Source organism: Zea mays, chromosome 7 (genome assembly GCF_902167145.1).
Source record: "Zea mays cultivar B73 chromosome 7, Zm-B73-REFERENCE-NAM-5.0, whole genome shotgun sequence".
In the NCBI taxonomy this organism is placed as follows: Eukaryota; Viridiplantae; Streptophyta; class Magnoliopsida; order Poales; family Poaceae; genus Zea; species Zea mays.
In genome coordinates this window covers 172,606,241-172,629,182 of record NC_050102.1, presented here as the reverse complement: position 1 = coordinate 172,629,182, position 22,942 = coordinate 172,606,241, and the positions used below count along the sequence as shown (strand labels likewise).

The 22,942-nt window shown below is 45.5% G+C and overlaps 2 protein-coding genes and 1 pseudogene across 3 annotated transcripts; 1 reads left to right on the top strand and 2 right to left on the bottom strand.

Moving 5' to 3' along the window:
* Nucleotides 1–92: 92 nt before the first annotated feature.
* On the top strand, nucleotides 93–946 carry LOC103634379 (puromycin-sensitive aminopeptidase). Its single transcript, XM_008655915.4, has 4 exons — nucleotides 93–171; nucleotides 267–442; nucleotides 583–693; nucleotides 767–946. The coding sequence occupies exons 1-4, from the start codon at nucleotides 138–140 to the stop codon at nucleotides 920–922; spliced, it is 477 nt and encodes a 158-aa protein (XP_008654137.1). The 5' UTR covers nucleotides 93–137; the 3' UTR covers nucleotides 923–946.
* LOC103633394 (uncharacterized GPI-anchored protein At4g28100-like) lies at nucleotides 946–11,011 on the bottom strand (annotated as a pseudogene).
* A 2,183-nt stretch (nucleotides 11,012–13,194) lies between these two features.
* Nucleotides 13,195–17,492, bottom strand: LOC100193774 (RNA-binding (RRM/RBD/RNP motifs) family protein). 2 transcript variants are annotated; one of them, NM_001349836.1, is made up of 6 exons: nucleotides 16,832–17,428; nucleotides 16,640–16,737; nucleotides 14,876–14,972; nucleotides 14,682–14,767; nucleotides 14,514–14,606; nucleotides 13,195–13,755 (listed from the first exon to the last, which is right to left on the bottom strand). In NM_001349836.1, the coding sequence occupies exons 1-5, from the start codon at nucleotides 17,208–17,210 to the stop codon at nucleotides 14,553–14,555; spliced, it is 714 nt and encodes a 237-aa protein (NP_001336765.1). In that variant the 5' UTR covers nucleotides 17,211–17,428; the 3' UTR covers nucleotides 13,195–13,755; nucleotides 14,514–14,552. The 2 variants fall into 2 exon arrangements, with proteins under 2 accessions (NP_001336765.1, XP_023156229.1); XM_023300461.2 differs by having other exon boundaries at nucleotides 13,407–13,811; nucleotides 16,832–17,492.
* Nucleotides 17,493–22,942: the final 5,450 nt, after the last annotated feature.

The window sequence follows — 22,942 nt, the reverse complement described above, 5'->3', positions numbered from 1 at the left end:
GAAGACCTGTTATCTGGGAAGGACGTTGTATTTGTTTGTGTTATTCTTGTCCCCCCATGCATCAGCTTTTCATTTTAACTTTTTGTTAGGTGAAAAGCAACAGGAGTTCTGAGGCTTACACATTTAACCATGATAGTATGGCTCGCCGTGCATTGAAAAATACATGCCTTGGTATGTTTTTCTTTGGCAAACTTATTGCACTCCAACTGAGGAATCACGTTCTAGAGAATTATCACCTAATGCAAGTTTTCTGATGTTCCTTGTAGCATACCTTGCGTCATTGAATGAGCCAGATTTCGTTGAGCTTGCACTGCATGAGTACAAGTCTGCGATTAACATGACAGAGCAGTTTGCTGCATTAGCAGCATTATCCCAAAATCCAGGCCAAGTTCGTGATGATGCCCTCTTGGATTTCTATAACAAGTGGCAGCATGAATACTTGGTAAGATACATGACTGATTATACTTTATCTGTTACTGATAAATGTTTTTATGAACTAATGTAGCACGCAAGTTCTTGGAGAAAAAAATGTAGCACACAAATTAAGTGGGTACCTGTTGTTTCTTTGTTTTACTCTGATAGGTTGTAAGCAAGTGGTTTGCTCTTCAAGCTACTTCAGAGATTCCTGGAAATGTTGCAAATGTTCAGAAGCTGCTGTCTCACCCTGCTTTCGACCTGAGGAATCCCAACAAGGTTGGTGGTGCCATGTGCTTAAATTTTCATGTGGACCTTGAGCACCTAACTAAGATTTGCTAAAAAAACTCAGGTGTACTCACTAATCGGGGGATTCTGTGGCTCACCTGTGAACTTCCACACGAAAGATGGTTCTGGGTACAAGTTCTTGGGTGAGATCGTTTTGCAGCTTGACAAGATAAACCCTCAGGTTAATGCCAAGTACTTGTTCTCCTGGGTATTTACCTAGTAGAGGATAAAAGATAAAGAACATGAAAATCTTTAAAAAGATCGTCTTCTCCTTGAGCCACAAGTAGCTGTCGCAGCACCGGGACTGACACTACTGCAGGCTTCTCTATCAGGAGGTTTAGGATTCCGGATGGACAGCACGTTCTGCATCTGGACGCTGTCAGCTTCTCTTCTTTCGAAGAAGCCCAGGGAGCCCTCCATGATCAGCTTCCCAGAGCCAAAGGAGGGGGCAATGCCGAAGGCGAATACCCCGCCTTTGCCCTTGCTCGAAAGAAGGAGGTTTGTCCCCACAAATGCGTGTTCAAGCTTTCAAGGAATGGTCCTATCCGGTGGTTACCTGGCGGGATTGCCCTTTCCCATGGTTGCTTTCAGAGAGAAAGGCAATCAAGTAGGAAATGATTAGTGGTGATGGTAAGCTCAAGAACAAGCAGATCAGTTCGAAAGTTGAAACAATGATGCAGTTAGAAAGCGCAGTGGAAACCCTTTGTGGGAAAGGGGATACCATCGAAATGGCCACCTTTTGCTAGATAAAAAAACAAGCAAAGAAGGAGTGAAGGCGTCGCTTGAAGCGCCGCACTATTGCTCTGCAGGAGTGGTACATATAACTGACAAAATTGTTGAAGGTTTTCGTCTATATATAAGCAGGGGTAGAAATCGATCAGTGGTTTGGAATCCAAGAAGGCAAGATATGCGTGGTGTAACATTTCAAACATTAGTTATATAGGGGACAAGAACGGAAAAGATGAGCAAAAGCAATGGCATTAGGAGAGAAAGCTAGCAAGAAAGATTTACCTTTTGCAGGGACTGCACGCATCGCGAGCAGCCGGCGTAGGAGGCGTTGCGGCAGCTCTTCTCCAGGGCCTTCACCGCGGCAGTGGGCGTGGCGTTCCTGGCCGCGGCGGGGCAGCGGAGCGAGCCGATCTGGTGGAGCCGGATGCCGCAGAAGCAGAGCACCGTGTCGCACGTCTGAGAGCACCTAGAGGGGGGGGGGGGGTGAATAGGTGATCCTGTAAAACTTCAAAACTTAAGCCACCAAAACTTGTTAAGGGTTAGCACAAGTATGGCCAAGTGGCTAGAGAGGACTCAAAACACGATAACCACAAGAAAGCAATCACAGAGTTGACACGGTGGTTATCCCGTGGTTCGGCCAAGTACAAAACTTGCCTACTCCACGTTGTGGTGTCCCAACGGACGAGAGTTGCACTCAACTCCTCTCAAGTGATCCAATGATCAACTTGAATACCACGGTGTTTTTCTTTCCTTTGATCTTTTCCCGTTTGCGAGGAATCTCCACAACTTGGAGTCTCTCGCCCTTACAATTGAGTTCACAAAGAAATACGGAGTAAGGTGGGAATGAGCAACGCACACAAGACTCGAAAATCAGAGCAACAACACGCACACAAGTCGCAACAAGAGCTCGCAACGCAACACAGAGAGTTCACAACTCCACAAGAGCTCTATATGCTATCACAATGAAACGAATGCGTGAGATTGATGTCTTGGTGCTTAGAAGAGTTGTAGGAATGCTTGGTGTTCTCCTCCATGCGCCTAGGGGTCCCTTTTATAGCCCCAAGGCAGCTAGGAGCCGTTGAGAGCACATCTGGAAGGCTATCCTTGCCTTCTGTCGTCGGGCGCACCGGACAGTCCGGTGCACACCGGACACTGTCCGGTGCCCGATTTATTTCCTTAAATGGCGAAGCCGACCGTTGCCGACCGTTGCAGATCTGGCGCACCGGACAGTCCGGTGCACACCGGACAGTCCGGTGCTTCCTTCCGACCGTTGGCTCGGCCACGTGTCGCGCGCCGATCGCGCGGCCGACCGTTGGCCCGGCCGACCGTTGGCTCACCGGACAGTCCGGTGTACACCGGACAGTCCGGTGAATTTTAGCCGAAGTCGCCGGAGAAAAACCCGAGAGCGGCCTCTTCGGCCAAGGCAGCCTGGTGCACCGGACACTGTCCGGTGCACCACCGGACACTGTCCGGTGCACCACCGGACAGTCCGGTGCCCCAGACCGAAACAGCCCCTTGGCTGCACACAGCCAAGTCTTCTCTTCTCTTCTTCTTTCTGTTTCTAACACTTAGACAAATATATTAGTACACAAAACCAATGTACTAAGACTTAGAAACATACCTTTGTTGAAGATTTGCACTTTGTTCATCCATGGGCGTTGATTCACATTTAAACACTTGTGTTGACACTCAATCACCAAAATACTTAGAAATGGCCCAAGGGCACATTTCCCTTTCAATCTCCCCCTTTTTGGTGATTTATGCCAACACAACATAAAGCAACTAGAACAAGTGCAAAATCACTTCAAATAAAAACTAACTTTGAGTTTTATTCAATTTTGGCATATATGGATCATCCTTTGCCACCACTTGGTTTGTTTTTGCAAATCAAACTCAAATCTCTATCTCTAAGTCAAACACACATGTTGAAGCATAAAGAGAGTCATTCCAAAAGAGATTGATCAAAGATTTCAAAAACTCCCCTATTTCCCATAATCAATACTTCTCCCCACAAGAAGTCAATTTTTGACAAGAGACGCAATAAAAGAGTTTTGCTAAAACAAAAAGCTCTATTCTACTGTTTTCAAAATCTCTCAAGTGGTAGCTGATCCATTTATCACTTTGGCCTTTATTTTCTCCCCCTTTGGCATCAAGCACCAAAACGGGATCAATCTTGGCCTTCTAACCCCATTGCCTCACCAAAGTCTTCAATTAAGAGCAAATGGCAATAAGATTTCATGAGATGAACTTGGAATTAGGTACCCTCTCATCGGAGTGCAGTGGAAGTCTTTCATGGTCCAAGTCCACCTTTTCCCTTTCAATCCTCCTTCGAGACTAAATTACCAAACTCAAGCACATGGTTAGTCTCAAAGGGTCAAGTTGTAACACATCTCCCCCTAAACATGTGCATCACTTTGCAACGGACTTGTGAGGTCCAGGGAGTGTTTGTACAACTTGAGCACCATAATAAGCAACATAATGCAAAAAGGAACATGACCAAAAGCATAACTACATGTATGCTACAATTCAATCCAGGTTCCGCGAATCTAAGACATTTAGCTCACTACGCAACCTGCAAAAGGTCTTCTCATCTAGAGGCTTAGTGAAGATATCGGCTAGCTGGTTCTCGGTGCTAACATGAAACACTTCGATATCTCCCTTTTGCTGGTGGTCTCTCAAAAAGTGATGCCGGATGTCTATGTGCTTTGTGCGGCTGTGTTCAACAGGATTTTCCGCCATGCAGATAGCACTCTCATTGTCACATAGGAGTGGGACTTTGCTCAGATTGTAGCCAAAGTCCCGGAGGGTTTGCCTCATCCAAAGTAGTTGCGCGCAACACTGTCCTGCGGCAACATACTCGGCCTCAGCGGTGGATAGGGCAACGGATGTTTGTTTCTTAGAGTTCCATGACACCAGGGACCTTCCTAAGAATTGGCACATCCCCGATGTACTCTTCCTATCGACCTTACATCCAGCATAGTCGGAGTCTGAGTATCCAACTAAGTCAAAGGTAGACCCCTTTGGATACCAGAGCCCGAAGCAAGGCGTAGCAACCAAATATCTAAGAATTCGCTTCACCGCCACTAAGTGACACTCCTTAGGATCGGATTGAAATCTAGCACACATGCATACGCTAAGCATAATATCCGGTCTACTAGCACATAAGTAAAGCAAAGAACCTATCATTGACCGGTATGCTTTTTGATCAACGGACTTACCTCCTTTGTTGAGGTCGGTGTGTCCGTCGGTCCCCATCGGAGTCTTTGCGGGCTTGGCGTCCTTCATCCCAAACCGCTTTAGCAGATCTTGCGTGTACTTTGTTTGGGAGATGAAGGTGCCGTCCTTGAGTTGCTTCACTTGGAACCCAAGGAAGTAGTTCAACTCGCCCATCATCGACATCTCGAATTTCTGCGTCATCACCCTGCTAAACTCTTCACAAGACTTTTGGTTAGTAGAACCAAATATTATGTCATCGACATAAATTTGGCACACAAACAAATCACCATCACATGTCTTTGTAAAAAGAGTTGGATCGGCCTTCCCAACCTTGAAAGCATTAGCAAGTAAAAAGTCTCTAAGGCATTCATACCATGCTCTTGGGGCTTGCTTAAGTCCATAGAGCGCCTTAGAGAGCTTACACACATGGTCGGGGTACCGTTCATCCTCGAAGCCAGGGGGTTGCTCCACGTACACCTCCTCCTTGATTGGCCCGTTGAGGAAAGCGCTCTTCACATCCATTTGGTACAACCTGAAAGAATGGTGAGCGGCATATGCTAGCAAGATTCGAATTGACTCTAGCCTAGCCACAGGAGCAAAGGTCTCCTCGAAATCCAAACCTGCGACTTGGGCATAACCTTTTGCCACAAGTCGAGCCTTGTTCCTCGTCACTACCCCGTGCTCGTCCTGTTTGTTGCGGAACACCCACTTGGTTCCCACAACATTTTGCTTCGGACGAGGCACCAGTGTCCAAACTTCATTGCGCTTGAAGTTGTTTAACTCCTCTTGCATGGCCAACACCCAGTCCGGATCTAGCAAGGCCTCTTCTACCCTGAAAGGCTCAATAGAAGAGACAAAGGAGTAATGCTCACAAAAATTAACTAATCGAGATCGAGTAGTTACTCCCTTGCTAATGTCACCCAGAATTTGGTCGACGGGATGATCCCTTTGAATCATCGCTCGAACTTGGGTTGGAGGTGCCGGTTGCGCTTCTTCCTCCATCACGTTATCATCTTGTGCTCCCCCTTGATCAACTGCCTCCTGTTGATGAACCTGTTCATCGTCTTGAGTTGGGGGTAGCACCATGGTCGAGGAAGAAGGTTGATCTCGTTTATCTTGTTCCTGTGGCCGTACTTCTCCAATCGCCATGGTTCGTATAGCGGCTGTCGGAACATCTTCTTCATCTACATCATCACAATCAACAACTTGCTCTCTTGGAGAGCCATTAGTCTCATCAAATACAACGTCGCTAGAGACTTCAACCAAACCCGATGATTTGTTGAAGACTCTATACGCCTTTGTATTTGAGTCATAACCTAACAAAAACCCTTCTACAGCTTTGGGAGCAAACTTAGAATTTCTACCCTTCTTTACTAGAATGTAGCATTTACTCCCAAATACACGAAAGTACGATACATTGGGTTTGTTACCGGTTAGTAGCTCATACGATGTCTTCTTGAGGAGGCGATGAAGGTAGACCCTGTTGATGGCGTGGCAAGCAGTGTTAACGGCTTCCGTCCAAAAGCACTCGGGGGTCTTGAACTCTCCTAGCATCGTCCTCGCCATATCGATGAGCGTCCTGTTCTTCCTCTCTACCACACCATTTTGCTGTGGTGTGTAGGGAGCGGAGAACTCGTGCTTGATCCCTTCTTCTTCAAGGAACTCCTCCACTTGAAGGTTCTTGAACTCGGATCCGTTGTCGCTCCTTATCTTCTTCACTTTGAGCTCAAACTCATTTTGAGCTCTCCTGAGGAAGCGCTTGAGGGTCCCTTGGGTTTCAGACTTATCCTGCAAAAAGAACACCCAAGTGAAGCGGGAAAAATCATCAACAATAACTAAACCATACTTACTCCCTCCTATGCTCAGATAGGCGACAGGTCCGAAGAGGTCCATATGCAGCAGCTCCAGGGGTCTTGAAGTGGTCATCACGTTCTTGCTGTGATGCGCTCCTCCCACTTGTTTACCTGCTTGACAAGCTGCACAAGGTCTATCTTTTTCGAAATGCACGTTAGTCAAACCTATCACGTGTTCTCCCTTTAGAAGCTTGTGAAGGTTCTTCATCCCTACATGTGCTAAGCGGCGATGCCACAGCCAGCCCATGCTAGTCTTAGCTATTAAGCATGCATCTAGACCGGCCTCTTCTTTTGCAAAATCAACTAAATAAAGTTTGTCGTCTAATACACCCTTAAAAGCTAGTGAACCATCACTTCTTCTAAAGACAGACACATCTACATTTGTAAATAGACAGTTATACCCCATATTGCATAATTGACTAACAGATAGCAGATTATATCCAAGAGACTCTACTAAAAACACATTAGATATGGAGTGCTCATTAGAAATTGCAATTTTACCTAAACCTTTTACCTTGCCTTGATTCCCATCACCGAATACAATTGAATCTTGGGAATCTTTATTCTTGACGTAGGAGGTGAACATCTTCTTCTCCCCCGTCATATGGTTTGTGCATCCGCTGTCGATAATCCAGCTTGAACCCCCGGATGCATAAACCTGCAAGGCAAATTTAGGCTTGGGACTTAGGTACCCAACTCTTGTTGGGTCCTACAAGGTTAGTCACAATTTCCTTAGGGACCCAAATGCAAGTTTTATCACCTTTGCATTTTGCCCCTAACTTCCTAGCAATTACTTTTCTATCCTTTCTACAAATTGCAAATGAAGTATTCAAAGCACAATAAATTGTAGAAGGTTCATTCACTACTTTCCTAGGAGCATGAATAACATTCTTTCTAGGCACATGATGAATAGCATTTCTCCTAGACATATTTCTACCATGCATAACATGAGAACTAGAAGCAGTCATAGCATAAGAGTCATAAGCATGTGAATCAAACACATCATGACCTCTAAAAGCATTTCTAGAATATCTCCTATCATAGTACATAAAAGCATGGTTCTTTTGCATATTACTAGCCATAGGGGCCTTCCCTTTCTCCTTGGCGGGAATGGGAGCCTTATGGCTTGTTAAGTTCTTAGCTTCTCTCTTGAAGCCAAGTCCATCCTTAATTGAGGGGTGTCTACCAATTGTGTAGGCATCCCTTGCAAATTTTAGCTTATCAAAATCATTCTTGCTAGTCTTAAGTTGAGCATTAAGACTAGCCAGTTCATCATTAAGCTTGGAAATTGAAACTAGGTGTTCACTACAAGCATCAATGTCAAAATCTTTACACCTCGTACAAATTTCAACACGTTCTACACAAGAATTGGATTTATTTGCTACTTCTAATTTAGCATTTAAATCATTGTTGACACCTTTCAAAGTAGAAATGGTTTCATGACAAGTAGATAGTTCAAAAGAAAGCATTTCATTTCTTTTAACTTCTAAAGTATAGGATTTTTGTGCCTCAACAAATTTATCATGCTCTTCATACAATAAATCCTCTTGTTTCTCTAAGAGTTTATCCTTCTCATTCAATGCATCAATTAATTCATTAATTTTGCCAATTGTAATTCTATCTAGACCTTTAAATACACTAGAATAGTCTATTTCATCATCGTCACTAGAATCATTATCACTAGAAGAAGCATAAGTAGAGTTTCGAGTACTTACTTTCTTCTCCTTAGCCATGAGACACGTGTGACGCTCGTTGGGGAAGAGGGCCGATTTGTTGAAGGCGGTGGCGGCGAGTCCCTCATTGTCGGAGTCGGAGGAGGAGCAATCCAAATCCCACTCCTTGCCTAGATGCGCCTCGCCCTTGGCTTTCTTGTAGTGCTTCTTCTTCTCCCTTTTGTTCCCCTTTTCCTGGTCACTTTCATTATCAGGACAGTTAGCAATAAAATGACCAAGCTTACCGCATTTGAAGCATGATCGCTTCCCCTTGGTCTTAGTCTTGCTCGGCTGACCATTGCGACCCTTTAGCACCGTCTTGAATCTCTTGATGATGAGGGCCATTTCTTCATCATTAAGACCGGCTGCCTCAATTTGCGCCACCTTGCTGGGTAGTGCCTCCTTGCTCCTTGTGGCTTTGAGAGCAAAAGGTTGCGGCTCGTTGATCGGTCCATTCAAGGCGTCGTCCACATACCTTGCCTCCTTGATCATCATTCGCCCGCTGACGAATTTTCCTAGGACTTCTTCGGGCGACATTTTGGTATACCTGGGATTCTCACGAATATTATTCACCAAATGAGGATCAAGAACGGTAAAGGACCTGAGCATTAGTCGGACGACGTCGTGGTCCGTCCATCGCGTGCTTCCGTAGCTTCTTATTTTGTTGATAAGGGTCTTGAGCCGGTTGTATGTCTGAGTTGGCTCCTCGCCCCTTATCATCGCGAATCGTCCAAGCTCGCCTTCCACCAACTCCATTTTGGTGAGCAAGGTAACGTCATTCCCCTCATGAGAAATCTTGAGGGTGTCCCAGATCTGCTTGGCGTTATCCAAGCCGCTCACTTTGTTATATTCATCCCTGCACAATGAAGCTAGAAGAACAGTGGTAGCTTGTGCATTCTTATGGATTTGCTCATTAATGAATGAAGGGCTATCCGAGCTATCAAATTTCATTCCACTTTCCACAATCTCCCAAATGCTTGGATGGAGAGAAAATAGGTGAGTACGCATTATGTGACTCCAAAATCCGTAGTCCTCTCCATCAAAGTGAGGAGGCTTGCCAAGTGGAATGGGGAGCAAATGAGCATTTGAGCTATATGGAATGCGCGAATAATCAAAAGAAAAGTTTGAGTTAACCGTCTTTTGTTTGTCGTGGTCGTCGTCCTTTTGGGAAGAAGAGGACTCATCGCTGTCGTAGTAGACGATCTCCTTGATGCGTCTTGTCTTCTTCTTCTTCCCATCTTTTCGCTTGTGGCCCGAGCCCGAGTCATTGGACTTGTCATCCCTTGGCTCGTTGACGAAGGACTCCTTCTCTTTGTCGTTGATCACAATTCCCTTCCCCTTAGGATCCATCTCTTCGGGCGGTTAGTCCCTTTTTGAAGAGAACGGCTCTGATACCAATTGAGAGCACCTAGAGGGGGGGGGGGTGAATAGGTGATCCTGTAAAACTTCAAAACTTAAGCCACCAAAACTTGTTAAGGGTTAGCACAAGTATGGCCAAGTGGCTAGAGAGGACTCAAAACACGATAACCACAAGAAAGCAATCACAGAGTTGACACGGTGGTTATCCCGTGGTTCGGCCAAGTACAAAACTTGCCTACTCCACGTTGTGGTGTCCCAACGGACGAGAGTTGCACTCAACTCCTCTCAAGTGATCCAATGATCAACTTGAATACCACGGTGTTTTTCTTTCCTTTGATCTTTTCCCGTTTGCGAGGAATCTCCACAACTTGGAGTCTCTCGCCCTTACAATTGAGTTCACAAAGAAATACGGAGTAAGGTGGGAATGAGCAACGCACACAAGACTCGAAAATCAGAGCAACAACACGCACACAAGTCGCAACAAGAGCTCGCAACGCAACACAGAGAGTTCACAACTCCACAAGAGCTCTATATGCTATCACAATGAAACGAATGCGTGAGATTGATGTCTTGGTGCTTAGAAGAGTTGTAGGAATGCTTGGTGTTCTCCTCCATGCGCCTAGGGGTCCCTTTTATAGCCCCAAGGCAGCTAGAAGCCGTTGAGAGCACATCTGGAAGGCTATCCTTGCCTTCTGTCGTCGGGCGCACCGGACAGTCCGGTGCACACCGGACACTGTCCGGTGCCCGATTTATTTCCTTAAATGGCGAAGCCGACCGTTGCCGACCGTTGCAGATCTGGCGCACCGGACAGTCCGGTGCACACCGGACAGTCCGGTGCTTCCTTCCGACCGTTGGCTCGGCCACGTGTCGCGCGCCGATCGCGCGGCCGACCGTTGGCCCGGCCGACCGTTGGCTCACCGGACAGTCCGGTGTACACCGGACAGTCCGGTGAATTTTAGCCGAAGTCGCCGGAGAAAAACCCGAGAGCGGCCTCTTCGGCCAAGGCAGCCTGGTGCACCGGACACAGTCCGGTGCACCACCGGACACTGTCCGGTGCACCACCGGACAGTCCGGTGCCCCAGACCGAAACAGCCCCTTGGCTGCACACAGCCAAGTCTTCTCTTCTCTTCTTCTTTCTGTTTCTAACACTTAGACAAATATATTAGTACACAAAACCAATGTACTAAGACTTAGAAACATACCTTTGTTGAAGATTTGCACTTTGTTCATCCATGGGCGTTGATTCACATTTAAACACTTGTGTTGACACTCAATCACCAAAATACTTAGAAATGGCCCAAGGGCACATTTCCCTTTCAACGTCGCGTTGGGCCGGGGTAGCGCCACCCCGCGCCGCTCCAGCGCTGCGTCCAGCGCGTCGACACACCTCTGGTTGTCGTACGACACCATGGGCCCGTCGACGCCGCCCTCGGGCCCCATTCCCTCGTCCCCCACTAGCGCCGAGGGCGGAGGCGCCGGGGGCACGGACAGCGAGCCCGGCCCCCCGCCGGCGCCGCACGCCGCGGCTACCCCGCCGAAGAGCTCGGCCGAGAGTCCCACATTGCCGCCGGTGACGTGGACCAGGTGGTGGTGGTGGCGGCTGTCGAGTGCGACTGTGTGTGGCCTTTCTTTGGGGACCGGGTGTTGTTGTATGTATATACGAGGCTGCAGAGGGCGAGAGGCTGCAGAGGGCGAGTGGACGTGAACGCGAACGGCTGCGTCGAATTGAAGAAAACACCATCGGGTCCGTCTTCCACACATGTACGCCAGCGCTGCCGGCCGCGTGAAACGCGGAGGGAGTCCCAAACCCCAGCGCCTTTTAACTAGAAGTAATTAAAAAGTACTGTATAATTTACCCTCCCTCCTTTTACCAAACGCAAAACAGGATAAAGCACTAAGGGCCTATTTGGTTCGCTGTCTAATTTGCCACACTTTGCTTAACTTTTCTGGCTAAGGTTAGTTTTTCAATTCGAACGACTAATCTTAAACAAAGTGTGCGCGTATTTAGCCACAAACCAAACAGGCCCTAAACCTTCTTGTGCTTGTAACCAAGAGTGACAATGTGCTTTAAATTTTACGCTATAAGATTTAAGAATCTGATCAGATTAGAATTAAGACATATTTCTATTTATTTTTAAACTAACATTTATTTAAGACCCTACTATTTTATGAAGAAGTATTTGAATCACGATCCATTATCACCCCTACTTGTACCAAACAAATAATCTCCCTCCTTGTCCCATGTACCAAACGCAAACATGTGATAGAAACATGCATGTCCATGGCCTGATTCCAGTGAAAAGAAAGAGACGGATAGTGAAGGGATTCTTTGGTTTCTTTCGTTCAAGAACCAAAGTTTAATCAATAAACTAAAATTTAGTCCCTACCATGTTTGGTTATCAGGACTAAAAATATTCAAAATATATTAAATAACTCATAAGAAGACTAAAATGTCTCCTAACAATCTTCTTTCATTTGTGCAACTGAAATAAATGAGGGATAAAAGGTGGAATTAATATAGTTTAGTCACCTCTTGAGGTACTAGATGTACTAAAGACTAAAGCAATTTAGTCCCACCGTTTGACTATTGTGATATCATAACCACTGAGATGGTGATGTCCTGACTTAAGACTTAATAGAATTAATAGAGTATCTATACCAACAAGGTGCATCTTCTTTTTTGAAAGCCTATCTCGAAAGAACCTCCAAGTTAAGCGTGTTTGTCTTAGAGCAATTTGAGATGGACGACCGACCGGGAAGTTTTCTGGGTTGCGCACGAGTGAGGACCAAGTGCGCACAAAAGACTCTTGTTGGTATGTGGGGACAATATATGATCTTAGAGAGCTGCCAGGAGTAAGTACCGCCGGTTCAGGGATTGGACGGGGTGTTACAAGTGGTATCAGAGCCGACCCTCGAGGTTTCACGGGCGTGTGTGGTCGTGTGGGCTAGGGGGTTCGGGTATATGGCGCAGGGCGCATCTGGACTCAGAGTGGTCACATGACATGACATATGACGATACTAGATACACGGACGTGGCTAAGAGGGGAGGTTCCTGACTGGGGTTAACCGACGAAGGCGTCAGTCTTCTAAGGGGGTGGATTGTGATATCCTGGCCCCTAGGATGGTGACGTCCTAGCCCAAGGCTTAATACAATTAATAGAGTATCTATACCAACAAGATTCATCTTTTTCGGAAGTTTATCTCAAAAGAACCTCTAAGTTAAACATGTTTGGCTTGGAGCAATTTAAGATAGGTAACCGACTGTGAAGTTTTCTCGGGTGCATATGAGTAAGGACAGAGTGCGCACAAAAGACTCTTGTTAGTCTGTAGGGATAATATATAATCATAGAGAGCTTCAAAAAGTAAGTACCGCCAGTTCAGAGATTGAACGGGGTGTTACAACTATTTAGAGCTAAATGAGACTAAAATGATTTAGTCCCTCAAACAAAACGGCAGAAACCTAAATTGAAAATTCCATTTGGTTCTTGTTGAGAGCCCACAACCAAGCAAACTATCTGATAATGCAAGGCCTCGTAAGTCAGTAGCCATGACACTGCTCCAACATCTCAAATGAATACCACGTGAACGTACAACTACAGGGTAAAACAGAGCACAAATTGCGTCGGGTGGCACTTAACACTAACTCTATGTTCACAAGCCCACAACCCCAGCCTAAACCATGGGGACCAACAGGCAGCACGTTGCCCGGCTTATTCGGTTAGAGGTAGATTGAGAGGGATTAGAGAGAATTAAATCCTCTCCTATACAAATTTGAATAGAAGAGAATTTAATCCCTTCCAATCCTCCTCAATCCACCTTAAAGCGAACAAGTCGATTATCTCCAGTAGACTCTATCTCACTTCATATTACAATATACAATGCAAAACAGTACTTTACACGTCCATTTACACGATCTGCTGAAGATGGCCTTAGACCTAGTTTGGAAGGGGAAGTCAAACCAGAGAGAGAAACCATCTCCTAAATAACTAAATGTCTTATTTAAATTATATCCCTGGGTTACTCATCCTGATAAAAGACAGGTATCCCAAAAGAATTTAAGTTTCCAAACTACACATTAAACAACAGCCCTTGCGTGTGATTCCACCCCGAGCATTGCGTGATTCCACCCCGAGCATTGCAGAGAGTAAAGAGATTCCAGAAGGTAGCATCATCCCAAGGCAGCACTGCATCATACACATCATATAAGCCATCCATCAGACCTCAGCAAAATGTGTAATAGCTACATAGACAAAGGATCATCAGGTCAATCCATAGTCATCTAGATGGGCAGGTTGCGCCTACGACCAAACTGCTCGTGTGAGAATTATAACACATTTTTCATTCAATGCAACTCGGAGAGAAAGTGCGGCTCAAATCATAAAAAAACTATGGGAGACTAAGAAATGTATAATTTCAACAGCAGTAATTAGTATGGCATGGGTGCAGGAAATTGCTGGTTGGCTGGCATAGTATATGGGCAGCATAGATGGCAAGGATCATTTCATCCGTTAAAAACACCTGTTCTGAAGGCCTGAATTACATGGTAGATGAAACGCAACGAAAGGGAAAAAAACATGACAAGGTGCTCAAAAAAGGACAACTGTGGCGGCAAAAAGCTTCACTTTCTTAATTTTATAAAATCTCCACAAAATCACCAGCTTAGCTATTGTATAGGACTAACAATGGCAACGCCATATCATTATTCTACATACCCATTATTTGCTATATGAAAAGGTTGCAAATGGCAAATCACAAGATAGATGCTGAGCCTAGTGTTCAGCCCAAGAAAGCAAAGGTGCAATTGCAGGCACGTGCAAAATATAGAACACTATATGGAATATGGGAAAAAAATAACATCTAAAAACTATGTTGTGGTACCATACTATAAAGCGACAGCATTTGTTTACAGCTAATCCAGCATGTAAACTCAGAAGGAACTTACCATGAGCTGGCATTCACCCTCGGTAGGGCCTTTGTATCTCTACTTGTGAAGAATAGTCTTCTTGGGAATTTTAGGCTTCCTCTTGACATGATTCTGAACGATGGAAAAGCATAGACGAAATTAAAGGACACAGAGAGAAAACATTTAAAGAAGGAAATAGACAAGTACCTTTTGTCTTTCCAGAGCCTCAACATCTGTCCTCTCCTTCCAGTTACTCTTACGCAATTTAATAGGGCGGTTCCCAACATACTTTCCTGAAAGAATGTTGTTCAAAAGTAACAAGGTGAACACTCAACCAAAATATGCACATAAGTAGCAGCAAGCCAGCAACTGAATCTGCAGAACATATTAGAGATACAAACCATTCATCTCTTTTATTGCTGCAGCCAGATCAGTAGGGTTTGAAAAGCTCACAAATCCATAGCCTTTAGTTTTGCCAGTCCTCTTATCTCTAACAACCTGAAATAAAGAGTACGAGGCAAATTAAGAATGTATAGAATCAAAAAATGCATGCCAAGTGCTGCACGCAATGACTGACATAAGCCTCACTACTTATAGATCAGCATATGGATTTCTTTGAGTTGATCTCTTAGCTCCTCTCTCAATCAGGTAGTATATGCTTCTTGAGGTGAAAGGTTATAACTTATAAGCATCAAAGGAAGCAGAGAACAAGTTCAACTAAGTGTAGATTGTTACTACGAATTTCTTCAGGGATGCATAAGCTTATATGAGCCCTGTTGCTTTTATTTTGGTTTTCGCTACTTCATGTGACAAGTCATTAACAAACAGTCATCAATGCAATTATCAGAACTAGCTAGCATGAAGTAGCATATTACCATGAAAAGATCCATAGGAAATGCTGGTTATCTCCAATGCATGCAAAAATTTATATAGGAAACAATATCAGTATGTGCATCACTGATGTTATGTAAACAGCTAACAGTTGCAGAAATCAGTTTTATGATTTGAATTTATCATTTCTTTATATAGTCCTTTGGCAACAGTCAGGCGCTAGAGAGATCTAAATGGAACAGTGAAAATCCATTTTAATGCTTGTCAACCATTTTGATTTCTTCCAAGTTCCATACTTAATATCTACACCTTACTAGTGACTATTAAGGAACTTAGTAGATCTAAACGACTAACAGGTTTATGTAGTCCACGATACAAAACCCTTTTCATGTCATCATTTACCTACTATAAGTAACCTTGACAAATCTAAGTAATTAAGTATTCATGATTTTAGTCATTGCAATCATAGAGGACATTTTGGAGTTTGGATGCCACAGTTACCTTTCTATTGTTACAGTTACAATTATATTCATGCAAAATTCAGTTAAATTTTACATTATTGGTAAAGTACTCTTCTAGATAATATACACATCCTGAACTGATATCTATAGAGAATGGTAGAAAAGGTTTAGCAAAACTAATTAGGCAGAACTGACAAAAAAATCATTTTGTAAACATAGGAAGTAGCGCAAGGCATGATTTCATCAACAGGGAACCTCCTATTTAAATGCTATGATGCGCATATAGTTCATGCCAAAAGATTATATAGTCGGACCTCATGTGTGCTACTGAAATAATCTAATCAGATTAATCATTTTTGGGGTGTAGATTAAATACATATCGTGCAGGATGTAAACGTTATCTTCCTCATGAAGCCTTTAAAAGTTATCTACCTAAAATCCTACATTAATCATTCTCATTTCAGATAAGACTGCACATATACATTCCCATAGAATGTATTCTAATTTCTAAGCAATGAATTTGCCAATAAACTCCCTATCAGCCTCTGAAGTACCTCGTGCGGTCTGTAAATGTTATCTACCTATGATAATCATTTCGGGCGAGACTATTTGGCAATCTGCATAACTTTTGACTTGAGGCAGAACTACATTGAATGATATTTCTATGTATTGGACATGTTCAGCCATGCATTTTAACAGCCAATGCCACAATTAAAAGCCTGAGAATTTTAGTTAGTTTTATTCCATAAACAGTAAAAGAATTTGACAGTAGATATTACATAACAAATTTCAGAGAACCTGGCAAACAATAATTGGATCGTTGAATAAGTTTTGCTACAAATAAGCTTTTTTGGATAAAAATGGGCCGTTTACCCTTGCCATGTTGAAGGATGGAAACCGTGAAAATGCTTTGGAGAGAACATCATCATTAACTTCGTTGCCTAGATCTCCACAGAACAGCCGGTAGTCGTCTGCAAATTGTTAAGAGTTGAAACACAAGGAAATGAAATAAGGGAGAAGCATAAAACAAAGGAAACTGGATTAATAGGTTATGTTGGCTGCTACTTTCGGGCCATTCAGTGAGGGTAGGATCCTCCCAGGATTGTCCGGCAGCGCGACGGGGGATGGGCTTCTTGCTGGTAGAGGGATCGGAGAGCCTGGCGTTGGCGGCGGCGACGGGGTCGAGGACGTCGCTGGTGGCGAGGGCAGCCTTGACGCTCTGCAGCGCTTCGGGGGTTATGGTCTGCGCGTCCCGCTGGAAGAGCTGATGGGCCTGATGCAGCTGTTGCTGATACTGCTGATAGCTGCTCGCCGCCATAGGCGGCGGCACCTGCGGCGGCGGCGGCTGGTGCTGCTGCAGGTGGAAAGGGAGCGGGAAGTAGCTGGCCCCCGCCGGAGCCAAAGACGACGACCCAGGAGGTGGCGGAGGAGGATTGACAGGCATGACAGCGTATCGACTCGGGACTGGCTCAGACGACGCCGCCCGCAATCAAAGCGTTAGGGTTTACTCGTCGCCCGTCAAGCGCTGCCGCCCGTGCCCTCACCCCTGCATCTATGCGCCTGCTGCCGACCTTCCGCTCGATCTTTCTGCAATGTGCGCGCCTAGGCTACGGCTACGGATCTATTTAGGTGGAGCAGAAGAAATTGGGGACGATAGGATCGGGATGGATTTCTAATTTCCCTCTGGAAACACTTTTTCAGGAGAAAATGTTTTTTTAAAAGATCTCTCACGTTTATTTTTGGGTTAGTTACACGGTTTATATTAAACGTAACTACCTATAATTTAAATACAAAAACTATATTTAATTCTCTATTAACTCTTCTAGTATTTGGTTTCTTCTACATCTATTTTTTATTTATTTAACGCCACTTAGTTTAGTTTTGTATCACGGAGGGATGCTTTTTAGACATGTATCGGATGAAAGCTTCTTCAGATTTTACGTTCTATATATATAATATAATTTTTATATCCTCTAAGATATATACTATATTTAAATATATAATAAAAAGGTATATATAAATAATTTAAAAGTATTATAATTGAAGGGAGTACTATACTATGTTTCACGCTAATTATTTTCAAAGAATTCAATTTTTGCATTAAAAAGATTTCTTTTCAGGTGTTTGGTTTTTTCGTCTCATGGATGCCACTCTTCAAAAGTCAAATAAAGTGTCATCTATGTATTAGTCATCAGTGATTATGAGAGATTTTTTTTCTTGTTTCTTAGCAAATTTACTTATGTGGTGAGGCGCTAAATGTTAGCAGCCTACTACAACTACGGTAGAGAGGAGAACCAGAGGTAGGAGATGGAAGGAGAGCAATAGTATTTTCTTCATTCTTAGCGTTCACTGTGGCCAGTCTTAGTTTTAGTACCCCTTACAGCACTCTTACACGGACCACTTGTCCGATGGATATCGACCACTGGGCCTAGGCACACGGCGGCCCAGCACTTCTTTCTCCAGCTGTTTCTGATTTCCACCGCCATCCGAACGTCTTCCTGCTCCCTCACGTGCACCATTTCCCTTGGAGCTGACATTCCCCCCTCCTTTTGAGGCTGCTTGTCCCCAAGCAGCGGCTGCTGGGAATTGACGCTGCAGAGTGATTTCATCCTCCCATGTGTCCAGCGCTTCATCACAGTCAGACCAGCGGACTAATACTTGCTCGACCTGGTGGCCGCCACGAGCAATTGAGCGCCTCTGTAACACCTGCACTGGGTAACACAAGGAAGTAGCAGCCGTTGGTGGTGTAGCACTCACCGCACAAGTGGGTTTGATATACTGTTTGAGCTGGGAGACATGGAACACCGGATGAACTGAAGAAGATTCTGGTAAACGAAGTCTGTATGCAACGGCACCCACCTTCTGCAAGACTTCGTAAGGGCCAAAATACTTGTATGAAAGCTTATGATTTGCCCGAGTAGCGACAGAGGACTGGATATACGGTTGGAGTTTCAAATATACCTTATCGCCCATCTGAAATACGCGTTCAGTTCGCTTCTTGTCAGACTGATGTTTCATCCTCTGCTGGGCACGCAGCAAGTTGTTCCTAATAATGCGCAGCATCAGCTCACGTTGTGAAAGCCAAGAACTGAGATCAGTGTGCTGCACAGAATCCTCCACTGAAAGACCGAAGTGACGAGGTGCACGCCCATAAAGAACCTCAAATGGGGAAGAGCCCAAGGATGAGTGAGAGCATGTGTTGTACCAGAACTCAGCCACGGACAACCATGAGGACCATTTTGAAGGGCAGGACTGCACAAAGCTGCGTAAAAATGTTTCCAAGCACTGATTGACCCTCTCGGTCTGGCCGTCTGTTTGCGGATGGTATGATGAACTCATCAATAGTTGAGTACCAGACAAACGAAAGATTCACGCCATAAGGAACTCGTGAAGATACGGTCACGATCCGAGACGATAGACTCTGGCATGCCATGAAGGCGGTAAACTGCGGTCATGAAGGCCTGTGCCACAGTGAGGGCGGTGAATGGGTGCCGCAATGGAATGAAATGTCCATATTTAGTGAGTCTGTCAATGACCACCAGAATGGAGTTGTAGCGGCCCGACTGCGGCAGCCCCTCAATAAAATCCAAAGAAATCGCCTGCCACGCATAGGTGGGCACGGGTAGTGGCTGTAACAGACCAGGATAACGAGACCGATCAGGCTTTGCCTGGTGACACACCTCACATGCTGCAACGAAATCCCGAATATGTTGCTTCATATGTGGCCAATAGAACAACTGTTTGACCCGAGCATACGTCACTGGGAAGCCAGAATGTCCTCCAATGGCGCTGGCATGTAGGGCCACAATTACCTTGGTTTGCATTTCAGAAGTGTGTGCTAACCAAACACGTCCTTTGAACCTGATAATTCCATCTTTAAGTGTGTAAGGAGCCTGGTCAGAAATGGCCAATGTAGTAAGCAGTTTCATAGCTTGGGGGTGGGCCTTGTATGCATCTGTTACGTCCTATAACCACATGGGCGATGCCATTGAAACTGAATAGCAGTCTGCAACTTGGTGTGGCCGTCGCGACAGAGCGTCTGCGGCAGTATTGTCGGCACCTTTCTTGTACACAATGCGATAGTTAAGCCCGAGTAGCTTAGTGAAAACTTTATGTTGCCACGGAGTATGGAGTCGTTGCTCTGTAAGGTGAGAAAGGCTCCGTTGATCCGTGTAAATCATAAATTCTGAATGTTGCAAGTAGGCACGCCACTGATCAACAGCCAATAAAATAGCGAGGTACTCTTTCTCATAAGTGGATAGCCCCAAATTCCCAGGTCCTAGAGCTTTGCTGACAAATGCCAACGGGTGGCCATCTTGCTGCAAAACAGCGCCAATGCCTGTGCTTGATGCATCTGTCTCAATAGAAAATGGGCGTGTAAAGTCTGGTAAAGCCAAGACTGGGGCTGAAGATAATGCTTGCTTGAGGGCCTCAAAAGCTGTCTGTTGTACTGATGTCCAGACAAATACTGAATGCTTCTTGAGGAGAGCAGTTAGTGGTTTGGCGAGCAATCCGAAGTGTCGCACAAATTTTCTGTAGTATCCTGCAAGTCCCAGAAACCCTCGCAATTCTTTGCATGAAGTAGGAACTGGCCAGGTGGACACGGTAGCAATTTTTGCTGGGTCAGTTGCCACACCTGCACTGCTGATCACATGGCCAAGATAAGCAATTTCTTGTTGCCCAAACTTGCATTTGGATAATTTGACTTGCCAACTATCACGGGAGAGAAGCTGCAACACCAACTCCAAGTGTGATAAATGTGCCTCCCAGGTAGGACTGTACACGAGGATATCGTCAAAAAATACCAGAGCACATTTCCGAAGTAACGAAGCCAGTGTTCGATTCATGGCATGCTGAAATGTCGCTGGTGCCCCGGTCAATCCAAAAGACATAACCCTGAATTCGAACTGTCCATGGTGAGTCTGAAACGCTGTCTTGTGTTGATCTTGCGGTGCCATTCGTATCTGGTGAAAACCAGCACGGAGATCCAGGGTGGAGAACCAAGCCGCCCCATGAAGCTCATCCAGAAATTCATCGATGACTGGAACCGGAAAGCGAGTCTTGACAGTCAGAGCATTGAGATGGCGGTAGTCCACACAAAAACGGTAACTATCATCCTTCTTTTTAACCAGAATTACCGAGGATGAGAACTCGCTTTGACTATGCTGAACAATACCAGACTTTAACATTTCAGCCACTTGGTGTTCTATCTCGGATTTGAGAGCTGGCGCATAAAGATAGGGCCTCATACGGAAAGGCTGAGCACCGGGTAATAAAGGAATCTGGTGGTCGTACTCTCTCGGTGGAGGCAACCCTTGCGGTATGGCAAAAACAGAATGGTACTTGTGCAGCAGCGACTGAAGGTCAGGCTGTAAGGTTGAGAGAACAGACTGTTCTTTATCCGACAGTGCAGAGAGCTGACAAAATTCGATGACCGAGCAATGGCCTGTTGCCGAAGACAATCCAAATAGCTTGACAGTGGAGCCACGATATGGAATGACCAACCATTTTGCTCCCCAATGGACCATCATTGGACTGAAAAGCTCGAGCCAATCCATACCAACAATTAGATCGTATGTTTGCAGTGGCAGAACGCGGAGAGTAGACTGAAATTCGCAACCTCCCAATGTCCACACGGCCTGTGGCACATGCTGCATACAGTGTAGTCTCTCACCGTTGGCTACTTGTACAGACATTTGGTTTGGTAATGGACACACCCCTTGAATATGTTCTGCCACCTGGGAGCTAATAAATGAGTGTGAACTACCAGAATCGAGTAACACCAATAAATCCATGCCTTGGATAGTGCCATGAAATTTCATCGTCCGAGGAGCCACTGTGCCCTAAAGAGCAGCTTGGGAGAGCAGCATGGACTGAAGTTCGCCCTCATTCTCAGACTGACATTCAGTGTCTGACGCTGGTGGATTGATGAGTTGCCACAATTCCTCCACAACTTGCAGGGATACAGTATCTGCACAACGGTGACCGCGAGAATACTGAAGCCCACACTTGTAGCAAAGTCCTTTAGCTCTGCGATAAGCATATAAGGTGGAGAACTTGTCGTCAGTTGACTGAGACTTGGACGTGTTGGGCACTGGTTCCACGTCTGACTTGAAATTGCTTGTTTGCCGAGGAGGGGGTGGAGGTAGTGGCAAAGCTGTGCGCGAGAAGGACCTCAAATTGACTGATGCATCGAACTTCCGAGTATCTCTGCGCGTGGCGCCCACCTCTTCCTGCAATTGGGCCAAAACAAAGGCAGAATCCAATGTGCGAGGACGTTGAACTAATACAACACTTTTAATGTCATCACGGAGACCATCGATAAATCTCATTGTATAGTATAGTGGGTCGGAAATGGTGCTGTAAGCTTTGAGTTGGTCAACTAATTGGGAAAACTGCTCGACATAAACAGCGACAGTGGTTGTTTGTTTGATATGAAAGAGTTGGCGAATGAGGATTTCATGCTGATCGCGACCGAAACGCTCCCTAATCAGACCCCCAAAATCAACCCAGGAAATATGTGGCAATTGTGGTTCTACAGATTGAAGCCAACGGGCTGCAGGTCCTGAGAAATGCATTGTAGCTATACGGATCCACACCCTCGGATCAACTAAATACATGGTAAAATAATCCTCACAGCGAGTTTGCCACAGCTTGGGATTGTCCCCATCAAAAGGAGGAAAAGGCACTTTAGGCAATTGACCGAGGAGGTGTGAAGTTTGGGGGTACATTGATCCAGCTAGTGTATCATGATGATGAGGAACAGAAGACATGAACGGAATGAGGTCAGATTCAGGTTGCATACCATTGTGCGGGAGTGGACCTTGGGTATAGGAAAACCCTTGGCCCCCCTCCCGACAGTAGTTGTGGAAGCCGTGCCCCCAAGGGCCGTCGACGAGCGCTGCGGGAACCGGTGGGCGTCCCCCCGTCGACTCGTATGCGCCGAGGATGCCGGCGTGTGGAGGAGGATCGGCGCGCGCTGCGATCCGTGAGACGTCCGCCCGAAGCGCTTCCATGGAGGAATGATTGAAGCCGACGGAGTGTTCGATGAAAGGCCTCCAGGACGCGCAGGTGGCCGACGCATGTTCGAGCACCTCCACGCGCGTGGTCAGCGCGGTCTCGACCGCGTCGATGCGCTCCCAGGCAGATGCTTGGAACTCAGCCACATGGGAGTCC